At 35.4% G+C, this 12,308-nt stretch overlaps 1 protein-coding gene across 8 annotated transcripts in view; it reads left to right on the forward strand.

Annotated features, from left to right (window-relative positions):
- VPS13B (vacuolar protein sorting 13 homolog B) overlaps positions 1 to 12,308 on the forward strand; it is a 468,066-nt gene that overhangs the window by 232,654 nt on the left and 223,104 nt on the right. For all 8 annotated transcript variants that reach the window (XM_035319261.1, XM_035319264.1, XM_035319260.1 and 5 more), the window contains 2 exons: positions 769 to 1,003; positions 9,552 to 9,772. In XM_035319261.1, the coding sequence (XP_035175152.1) occupies positions 769 to 1,003; positions 9,552 to 9,772 (456 nt within the window). The remainder of the gene's footprint in view (positions 1 to 768; positions 1,004 to 9,551; positions 9,773 to 12,308) is intronic.

Here is a 12,308-nt window from a genome sequence, read left to right on the forward strand (position 1 = left end):
GCTAAAAGTTCATAAGAAGATGGCAAAATGGTCAGAAATGTTTCAGAGTACCCCCATTTGTGTGAAAATAAAGAACAAAAGGTGCTATTTCACATGAAGTTACATGTATTATATCTGAAAACAGGACAAAAGCTGAACTTTATTAATTTCCCTCTCCTTTTTAAAAATCACGTATGTACCTATCCATTTGTTTTAAAGTCAAATTTTCACCGGAGGTGTTTTTTTCTAGTTTTCCCAATGGTTAACCTTTTTGTACATACGCATTACAATTGACTACAAAGTAAAGACAGAATTCACCATGAAATAACTCCGCTCAAGTCTTTATAGAAACTAAGAGCATATAAAATGTTGGTTAGTTCTAGAGACTTAACTATTGCTTCCAAAAACTAATGCACTGACAAAAAAGGATGACTTTCTCAGTTTTATTGTGAGAAAATTTTCTAGCTGAATCATGCTTCCTGTAAGAAGCTGTTGAAAGGTAGATAGATACATACTCAGTTTGCATGGCAACACTTTTCTGATGAAATTTACAGACCAAAATGACACGTTTTCTTCCATCACCTGCCGTAATCATATATTACAAGAATGTAATATGTTCTAACATTTTGCACCATCTTTCCTCTTAATTCTACTAAGAACCATTTTACATCAACTGTGATAGATAAGTAGCATGAGATTTTGTACCAAAATGAATATGCCATGGGAGGAAGGGAAGGGGAAAAATGGTAATCTGTTTCTGAGAAATCTTTCCTGACTTTGTTTTTACAGCTTGAAGTGCAATCATGTTGTGTATTCCTTCCAAATGACAGCCTGCCTTCCCCGAGTACTATCGTATCAGGTGATATTCCTGGGACTGTCCGAAGCTGGTACCATGGCCAGGCCAGTATGCCTGGCACACTAGTTGTCTGCTTGCCGCAGGTAAAGATTATGAGTGCTGGACACAAACATATGGAACCACTGCAGGAAATCCCATTTGTTGTGCTGAGACCCATCCTTGAAGAAGGTAATGTGATAAATTCAAAAATTACTCTTTAATTTCCATTTATAACTTATATGAAAGTTATCTTCATTTTATTTTGAAAACCTGTGATGCTGTGGCAGTCTTTTAGCAGTATGTTGTGTATTAATGATGGCTAAGAATACTCATAACAATCTTTGCCCCATGGAAATCAAAGTGAAATTCATCATCTGTGAGCTAGCAGTAGTTCTGTAATATGTTTTAAATGTTTGGGGAAGCCAGAAAAAATAAGGACTGTGATTTTTTTTTCATGCAGTTTTTTTTTTCTTTTTAATTCAAGTTATTGTATAGCCACAAGCGGTTGGTTTGACATAACAGAGGGGGCAGTGAGCTGTGAATTCTTAAGACAGAATGGAGGCAGGTGGGGAAAAATATCTTACGCCACCTTTTCGGGGGGGGGGGGGGGAGAGGGGGGAGAAGGTGTCTTGGATCTAATATTTGAAGTGAGAGAAGAAAATAAATTCATGCATATAGCAGACTATCAGAACAATGAGACTTTATTGGTCATCATGATAAGCAATGGCCATGTTCTGGGTTGTGTCTGTAGGGCATTGTAGAAAGGTTTTTGTAGAGAAATAAGGAGAAATTGAGAAAATTGTATGAATGTTTATGGGTGGGAAGCTCTTGTGCATGAGGTAAGGATGAGGAAAAAGTTTGGTTTATTTGAAAAGCTAATATTTGACAGACTTGAATTGTGGACCAATCTGGGGGAAGAATTAGGTTGTAACATTATGCAACTGATTGAGAAATGGAGGGGATAAGCTGTAAAGGAATTAGGAAGTGAAAACAAGCTGCTTACATTTAATATGATTTTGTAATCATATTAAGTCCTTAGAAATGACCGCAGTAAATGGCATGGGGATTTGCAGCAGTCTTTTTAAGGAAGGCTGGTATAAAAATCTTGGTTTATTCACATTCATGTGAAAAATGTATTTTGGAAATAGGTGCGACAAATATCCCTAACAGTCTTCAGTCTTGGTTTTGGGGTTATTTTGATGGCATCCATGAGGTCTAGCCCTATAACCAAGTTGAAAAGTTCATGGAAATGTCAGTGAAGAGTTAGTTCATTATTGTATTTTTGAAATGCATTTTTTGGTAATTATTGTTGCTATTTTGTGTATTTGTTCTATGATGACGAGAGGAAGATGCAGCAGTTGTTATGCTGCTTTGGGGGCGGCCTTTTCTGAGAAAAAAATATTCTGTTTTCTGCATATATATTGCTGAAACAAGCAGTTATAAAGGATATGCTGTGAAAAATTGAAGTTGAAGCATATTCAAGAACTACTCTGCTTTTGCCATCTCAAATTTGTTTGGATCTGTAAGCGTTTTCCCTCTTTTTTTGTTTTACCATTTATATTGGTTGGACTCTTCTCCTTCCTATATTTTAACTTAGCCTTCATCAACAGAAACAAAATACTGTTATTAATACTGAAAGTCATATCAGAGGTGTGCTAAATGTGGCCAACTGGGGGAAAAAGAGAGAGAAAGGTAATGTTTTTTTCCTAATTACTTTCAGTAGGAATGATCTGATTTGCTAATCGTAGTGGCAGATAAAAGATAAATTTAATGAAAGTCTTTTGTTTGCTATAATCTAGTGATGTAATTTAAACCATTTATGAAAGTAAGAAGTTATTTGAATTTTGTCAAACCCAGATTTGAAGGAAAGATCCTAGTGAGAGAAAAGAATCCCCCTGGTTGGGATAAAGCCTATGGTAAGGAATTTATTTGTGTGTGGCTTTGTGCTCTGGGAATAATGCCAAACAGAAGTTCTCACAATCTTGATATTTTTGATTCTCTAATGGAGTTGTTGCCTTCTCCCATGCCAAAACTCCCCCTTAAACAGACTATTACAAAATTTTTTCAAAGCTTTTAAGTTAACTTCTTTGTTTCTTCCTATGAAGAGGTAAATAATTTTTATGGACTTTAATTGGGAGTCTTTCAAATTTGCATTCTGTCTTTGAACAAGACTAAAGGGACATAGCATCATTCATAAAACATGTTACCACCTCTCTGAAATTATGTTTATTCAGCCTCGCTTGTCCTGGAAACTATTTTTTGAATCATTCATTCTTTCATGAAGATGTGAAAGGCTTATTTACAAGGATGCATCATCACTTTGAAAGGCTTATTTACAAGGATGCATCGTCACTTTTAAGAAAGCTGTGTGCTCGGTCATACATTTTTCTTATCACATGAAAAACTGAAAAAGGACATTAAAAAAAGGGAGCATAGTCATACTGGCATTTGGGGATATTACAGCTTACTCACAAAGACTTAAGATATCAACATACTGTAAAAACTGCTTATACAAAATGCCTTAATCCTGTCTTTCCCTTTGTTTTTAGAGTTTGTATACATGTCTTTTCTGAAGTAATTGTAGTTTGTAGGGATATTTAAAAGAGCCTTTTATGTTCTTTAACTTCTAAAGTTTTTTACTTTGATTTGAAAACATAACTTAGCTCAGTCACACTAAGTACGATACGATCAGAAATAGATTTAACTATGTAAAGAATGAGGTATTCTGTTGAATTTCTGTTGAATTACAGGTACTACTTAATAAGTTCCTTAAAAAACATTTTAGATTACGTTAAGTATTATCTTTATAGTTCAAATCAAGCCAATGAGGAAAACTTCAGATTCAATTATTATCCATGAGGTAGTATTCACTGAAGAAATTAAAACAGTTAGAAAGGAGAAAATAAGGAGCTAGAAACTCGATTTAAGAGCAGGACTGAAATGTTTAGGGAACTACTTAAAGTGAGCTGTGACTTTCTGTAAATGTGTGTTTCTGACTTGACAGATCTTCTTTATATTGTTCTAGTCACCTCCAAGAACAGTAAGATAAAACACAGTGAAGTTAGATATGGACAAAAGTTGTTCTGGGTGGGACTTCTGGACCGCTAAGTGCTCTTCCAAAAATCTTTGCATTCACATTTGAAATGATATAATAGGAAAAGAAATTGAAAACATTAAGGGAATTAAAATGTTGCTTTGGATGTAACACTGTGTTTTAGAGTAATAATGAGAACATTTTTGGCATTTGTGAAGCCTTCCTGTGTTTAGAAGCTTGCATTTTAGTTAGTTAGAATATTTTCCTGGCTTCCATTCTTATTTTTAAATTAATTACTGTTTTTCAGTTTGTTCTCCCTGCTTCAATTTCTAGTTTTTTATTCTATTTTGTTCTAATCCTTTACTGCCATGTGTAAAATATTCCTCTTTGGGGTATACTAGTAATTTCCATCATACGGTCTTTGTAAGTATGTTATTTTCAGGTAAGATAAAGTAAGACAGGTATTTAGGTAAGAAACAGTAAAATACAGGGGAAGAAAAAGTGTTTGAAATAGCTTCAAATTGTTGCCAATTGTTGCTGCAATTGCTAGGTATCACATTCACATTCTCATATGGATCACAGTATACTGACAATCATATAAATCACTATACTCCATTTAAATATGAGGACAATCCCTGAGAGATGGAGCTTATTTTGTGAACTATGACAAGTTATATAACCTCACAGATATTTTGTAGCATATGTTTAAACTCAGTAAGCTGTCATGTGACTTGTAAGTAGAAAATTAGGATATCTAAAAATAGTGTCTGAATTAATTGTAATGAAGTGTTTTGATAATAAACAACTACAAAACAATAGCAGCACATAGACTTGAACACCCAAAAATGGCAACTGAATGTTGGCAGTAGTATTTTGGCCATTCCTAGAAATAATTATCTTTCATTAGATTAAAATAATGCTGTATTTCAATATAAAAACATAAAAATAATTTCTGTAAATTGTGAGATGAGTATTTAAGTCATTTGGCCTTTTTTTTGAGGAAAACTCTTTGGCCTTCAAATAGTGATCTTGTTCATCTTATACTCTATGTCACCATCTCCACAACATGGTGAGAATTGTATTCAATTTATCTGTTATGGGTAATGAGTTTATAAAATTAGCATTCACATTTTAGTGACATTCTTCAGGATCTGAATGGCAATGAAGTTCAACTTAAAGAGCTTTTTATCCATAGCCAGGCTTAAGTTAGCAAGTCATGTGTTTTATGTTTGAGGTCAGTAGAACTAAATCTCACCTGCTGCTGTGAGTGCTGAACTTGGACAAAGCTCTCTGTGCTTTCCACTAGGTGCATATAGACGGTCATAATAACTGCTGTTGTGTTGCATGACTTGGGAGTAAGCACAATGCTGACCTAATAAGTAATTATTGCAATATCTCTTTATTTAAACATTGCATGTTGCATGCAAATGTAAATGGATTGGAATTCCATGTAATGACACTGTGTTGGGGGTACAGAAAGAACTCAAGACAGAGTATTCACAGAAGCACAGAATGGTTTGGATTGGAAGGGACCTTAAAGATCATCTAATTCCAACCCCCTTGCCACAGGCAAAGACACCTCCCACCAGACCAGGTTGCTCAAAGCCCCATCCAGCCTGGCCTTGAACAATTCCAGGGATGGGGCATCCACAGCTTCTCTGGGCAGTCTGTGCCAGTGCTTCACTGCCCTCTGAATAAAAAAATTCCTCCTTATATCTAATCTAAACTTCTCATCTTGTAATTTAGGACCATTGCCCTAACACTACACTCCCTGACAAAGGGTCCCACTCCAGCTTTCCTGTAGGCCCCTTTTAGGTATTGGAAGATGGCAATGAAGTCTACCTGGAGCCTTTTCTTCTCCAAGCTGGACAACCCCAATTCCCTCAGCCTGTCCTCATAGGAGAGGTGCTCCAGCCCTTTGATCATTTTTGTGGCCCTCCTCTGGACTTGCTTTACTGCTGAATGTGGTGCAGTACTCTAGGTGAGGTCTCACGGGAGCAGAGCAGAGAAGGACAATCACCTCCCTCACCCTGCTGTCCATGCTGCTTTTGGTGCAGCCCAGGATACAGTTGGCTTTCTGGGCTGCAAGTGCAGTTTGCTGGCTCATGTTGAGGTTTTTGTCAATCCCCCCCCCCCCCCCCCCGAGGTCCTTCTCCTCAGGGCTGCTCTCAACCCCTTCTCCAACCAGCTTGGGATTGCCCTGACCCAGATGCAGGACCTTGCACTTGGCCTTGTTGAACCTCACGAGGCTCACACAGGCCCACCTCTTGGGCCTGCCCAGGTCCCTCTGGATGGCATCCCTTCCCTCCAGTTTGTTGACCACATCACACAGCTTGGTGATTTTGGCAGACTTGCTGAGTATGCACTCAGTTTCACTGTTCATGTTATCAACAAGGATGTTAGATAGTGCCAGTTCCAATACTGACCCCCTGAGAAACACCACTCATTACTGATCTTCACTTGGACATTGATGTTGACAGCAACACTTTGAGTGTGACCATCCAGCCAATTCCTTACCCACCAAGTGGTCCATCTGTCACATCTATGTCTCTCCAATTTAGAGACAAGGATTTGATGGGGGACAAGTGTCACATGCTTTGCACAAGTCCAGGTAGATTAGGACAAGAGGCAATGGCCTCAAGTTGTGCCAGGAGAGTTTCAGGTTGGAAATAAGAGAAACTTCTCAGAAAGAGTAGTCAGGCTTTGGAACAGGCTGGCCAGGGAGGCAATGGAGTCACTCTCCAAGAGGGTGTTTAAGGAAAGGTTTTATGTGGGCATGGACATGGTTTAGTGGGTAATGTTGGTGGTAGGGGGATAGTTAGACCAGATGATCTTGGAGGTATTTTCCAAATTTAGTGATTATAGGTGATGTCTTTTGCTCTTATACATATTACAAAAGTAAATCATGCTGTAGAAAAGAAGTCTTACCAAAATATATGATGAATAAAATATATGATGAATATAAAGTATAAATATAATATATAATGTAATAATATATAATATATAAACATGAATATAAAATAAATGATGAATACCAGAAAATTGTCTTGTGATCAGGTCAGTCAACTGCCAAAGATCTGAAAGTGACATTTCTAATTTTAGTAAGTTATCAAAACAATTGATTATTAATGAATACATTTTAAAATTTTTCAAACACAAGTGATATTTAACGAAATTAAAAATAAGTATTTATGACAGCTATAGGTCAAGAACTAACCAGAATCTTCAACTGTACTAGGGGTCTTTCGTATGTATCTTTTATATTCTTGCCATTAAAAAAAGAGGTGATCTCTGGTTCCACTGAAGGCATTTTTTTTTAAAGTTTTACTTATAATATTTTAGTATTAAAAAATCTCAGCAATTAGATGATGAAACATGGATGGTAAGGTTAGACATGTAGAGAAAACATCTGCGAAGTGTGGCACTGGCTTTTTTCCATCTTTTATTCCTACTAATAAATGAGTTTTGAAATAAAACCTATGAACACTGTTGCATTTAATGGTTAGCACTTTGAGGTGCTGAAATATTTTCATAAAACCAATCTGCAAATGAATGCATGTAAGCAATTACTATTTTTTAAACAAATAAATCAAACTGAATTACAACCACAAAACAAGCCTTTATTAGGTGGACAGTTCTGGTGTACTGCTAGAATGTCACGTAGTGTATATGGAGCTGAGAAAGGGGTAATTGATGAAAATAAGGGGGATTTTATAGTTGTAAATTTGTCATATATGTTCTGTAGTATTTGTTCAGCAGCATACTGTGGTTTTTGTACATGTAACAAAATTTGATTGGTATTTTTCTTCTAACGTAGATACTGTATATAGCATAGAATAGTTTGCATCTCTCTTCAGAGAGTCTTCCTAATCCCTGAAATTTAAGCAATGTTAATTTAATTTGGTGGTCACAGGGGAAAAAAAAAAATCATGCATAGTAATTAGAAACATGTCATTAGAGTTGACTTTGCATTTGAATTTTTTCCATCTACTACAATTAATATTTTGTATTTCTTGGCTGACTGAACTTGGAAAAAATACAGATTGCTAACTACTTTTAAATTTATAATCTGAAATCTTTCCAAAATATTTTCAAGTTACTTTGGCTGAGCTGAAATCTTCAGTGTGTCATAGCTGCAAAATGAACTACTGAATTTTTCAGTTCTTTCTTAGGTTGAGATGCACACGCTTCCCTCATATACATTCCTGATACAATAGAACTCCTACTAAAATTGTATAATAAAAAGATGTTTGTGTCTATTTTTATTTTTTTAAACTTTTCTAAAATGTCTTTTAATTAATCTGAGCTAACAATTAGTAGTATTTCTCAGCAATATGATTTCTCAGCAGGATAGTGTTGACCGTATGACACAAAAAGAAGCAAGCAGACTCCCTTAAATTCTCAAGTTCGAAATATCTATTGCTCTTTAAGACCCCTAGGGTCCATCCCAGTGTACATCTGCATTTTTCTGCCATCTTCTGTTCTGATACTTCAGACTGGCTCCCATGCTTCTAGGTTATCAGATGAATTTGGACTCTGCTTACCACTGTGGTTCCAGGCCATGAGTTGTGAAAAATGAAACATTATATCAAATAATCTTCTGAATTTTGATATAGAAATGAGAACTTTATCCTTTGCTTCCTCTAAATGAGTGTGCTCTGTACAAAGATGAAGAATTTTTCTGCCCTGAGTGAGATTTATGGATGATCACTAGCGTGCTGTGCTTGGATGCAAGACTGCATCTAGCGACCTTTACGTGATTTTGAATGGGGGTTGATGCTTTCTCTTGGTGGATTGAAGGTGCATGTGTTGGGAACTGACCCTCTGTCATTCAAGTGGGGACAAAAAGGCCCAACTTCTTCAGTGAAAAAACTGATAAATGGAATAATGAAACTTTGTATAGAGGAAAAATAATAATCTGAAATAACTGTTATGCTCTTGTATTTAAAAAAAAAAAAAAATGTATATTGCATGTGAAATGAGAATTACCCACTTATCTTTCCTTGTCTTGTTTTCCCCACTTCTGTTGAGCATTCTTTGGGTTTTGGTTCATGTTCTCTTGCAGACCCCAAATTCTTTCTCTGGGAAAGAGATATGTGGGATACTCCTTCAGTTTACATGGTCTGTTTTCTCAGTTCTTCAGGCAGTTCCTTTAAGCTCTGGCTGGTAAAGCCAGAGGTTTTCTCTCACTAAAAAGAGTTCCTGTAGGCCTTTTGAAGACTGACCCAAAAAATTATCTCTCTGGTCCGGCTTTGGAGAATATTCCTGTCTGTTTTTTTCCATCTACTGACAATCTAAAGAAAACTTTACTGTTTCTCTGATACAATCAAACTGGTTGTATCCAAGCTATATTGTTGTGTTGCTGGACTCTGCTAATTGCTTATTCTCGATAAAGGTTCACAATAGGCTGCCAGGCACTTCTCTCGGTAGCCTCCTTTCTAAATATAGGAAATGAGTGCTTGGTCTATAGTAATTTGTTTTTACAAAATACATCATTCTGTTTCTGGGGCAAGAAGGGGAAGCAATGGCAAGAGCACTGAATAACGTTTTTGAGGTTTGGGGATTAATTTAATGTTCATTGACAGCAATTGTTGAATTCTAAGTGTTTTCTAAGGCCTTAACTGAGTTTTGAGAAAATCATACCCCAGTGTTTATGATGCAAATATTTAATTGTTTTTTCTCTCTCTTTTTTTTAACCATTAGGTGATGCTTTTCCGTGGACTATTAGTCTGCATCATTTCAGTATGTATACTCTTCTGGGACAACAGATGACACTTAATTTAGTGGAACCAATGGGCTGTACTTCTACTTTAGCTGTTACTTCACAGAAACTGCTTGCTTCAGGGCCAGAATCCAGACGCTCATTTGTTGTCTGCCTCCATGTTGACCTTGAGTCCCTTGAAATAAAATGCTCAAACCCCCAGGTTGGTACATTTAATTGATTTATGAAAGGAAATTAAAAATAACTCGATTTAAGTACAATTGTTCTGCATTTGGTTGAAGAAGTTCTCTTCTGTCTTAATTTTTTTTTAACTGGGCCATCAAGATCAAGGTGCTTAGATTAAGATTTGCTTTGAAGCTCTCTCAAGTTTTGTAATTTAAACTCTTCTCAAAATGTAATAGCTACAATATAAATGCATCTTTTGGCTGATGGAATGAAATGAATTGCAGATGTACCATTAAATGCTATAGTGCTTTTCTGCACTATAGTGCTTTTCTGTGGGTTCGTATATTGAAATGGTTTAATGTAATTTTTTTACCATATTCTCACAGAACTAGCATTTCTTTGAACATAAAATGTTTTAGGCAAACAATTGTATCCTTTAGTAAGGAAAAAACATATGCATGTCTGAAAATAAGTTACCGCCTCATATATTTTTATTAAAAGTCAAAGAGGTTGTTATATTTTCAGAAAATGCACCCTGTATTTTACTGAGTTGCATCAAGTTTGCTGTAGTCAAAATAGTGTAGGTTTTCTCTGCAAGATTTTGAGTAATCTTTACTGTAAATTGAGTAACACTTTCATGACAGTTGCAATGTATGAGCAACGGTGGTGTTGGCAATAACACTCATTGTTAATGGGAATTGCAAATGGGAATATGCTTATGTCTGAGTAGGGCCCTGCATCCATTTATTATCTGCTCGAAAGTGTTAAACACAAGTAAAATTTTTTCCAAGGACAGCAAGGACAAAATGGTCTGTTTAGTGTTTTATTTAATATACAGAAGGAAAAAGAACACAAAGGATTATCACTTTTATCTGAAATGCAGCACGTAAAGCTTATAAAGATGTATAGACCTATGGCTTAAGACTGAGAATGCTAAAGCTATGATGGCGGGTGTAATTTTGATGTTGTCCTTTACATATACTCATTATAATGTGCTTCTCAGTCACGTGCTATCTTTCCTTTGCCTCATTCTGTGTTCTATGAATGAAAAAAGTTTTTCAAACTATATATTTACTTTATCCTCAATGTTTGTTCTCATGCCCCCTTCACTGACTTCCATCCAACTTATTTCTGACTCACTTGCTATATGCCATTGTCTTCTCCACTCGTTGGGCTCAAATTCACTAGTAAAAGGGTTGGTTAAAATGAGACTACACACCAGACGTGGCAAATTTGAAATGGAGCAACCTAAACAAGGTCTTCTTAGGCTTTTAAATCAGTATGACAAGCGTGTTTGCACATATAAAAGGTTGTCACTATGTTATGAATGTGTAAATAAGACAGGGACAGAATTATGATTTTGCTGAAAACTATACTTTTTACATTGCAAGACTTCTTGAACTCTTTACTTTGCAACTTCATGGTATTTCCACAATGTTTCATGCATTAATATTCAATAATTTCACAGAGTATGGAAACCTACCTTATTCTATATTAATAAAGCTGTGCAGGTTTCACTGTAATATTGCAGCTATTCAGAGAATTTGTAAATATTTTCAGATGTTTATGTATCAAAATAGTTTGCTCTGTTTGACTTTATGTGCTCAGTGAAATTCCAGCAAATTTGAATCAACTTTGATTTTTTTTTAATCTCCAAAATTATTACTCATAGTTAATAATAATACCTTAATTATATTAAATTTATTAGCTGGAAGGTGTTGTTTTAAATGGAAGCTTTACCTAAATTTCAGTTGCAAGTTAGAAGGAAAAACAAAATAAGGAAAACACATTTGCAAGCACTCCAGTCAAAATGGGATCAAATAGTTTGTTTTGCAAACTCTAGGAAAATATTTGCTGTAAGAAAAATACAAATTGAAAGTTCCATGAGAATCATAATGTTATGAGTGTTGTGAATTGTTAAAATTAAGTTGCACATTGGAATATCAGACCAAATAGACTAAATATTGTTGTCTTAAATGATGTTCTTATACATTAGGACATTGTTCATTTACTGAAGTTTTATAATGACCAAAAAGACGTGGGCAAATTCTATGAATTTAGTGAAGGTTTTTGAGCTATTCTTTCTCCCTGATTTATTTATGCAAAAGGTGAAAGAAAATGAGTCCTCTTTAACCAGACGTTCAAGAACAGAAGATGTAAAATACAATTACATAAACACCATATGATATTTATAAACTCACCCTAGAGTAACTATGAAATTTGATTCTTTAGAATGACAGGCTATATTTTGTCTGCAGATGACAGCCTTAAATTAGGTGATACCTGGTGAGTTTGTTAAATGGTAGCAAAAGTGAAGTATTATACTATTTGACTATTATGATTTAATGTCAAACCACGTTCTGATGGTTGTGTCACTGTAAAGTCAATAGATACTCTCTGTGTGCAAAATTGTCAGGATATTGCCTTTTGTTGTATTGTTCTCAATTTTGTAGTAATGTGTTTTAAGTATAAAATACTGTAACATATTGAAATTCACAGATTTTGCCAAGTAGCCAGTGGGGTCTTACTGAGTTATGTGTGGTTTTGCTGCAAAGGGATTGGAAGCAGTGAGA

This window comes from Oxyura jamaicensis, chromosome 2, assembly GCF_011077185.1.
Source record: "Oxyura jamaicensis isolate SHBP4307 breed ruddy duck chromosome 2, BPBGC_Ojam_1.0, whole genome shotgun sequence".
Taxonomy (NCBI): Eukaryota; Metazoa; Chordata; class Aves; order Anseriformes; family Anatidae; genus Oxyura; species Oxyura jamaicensis.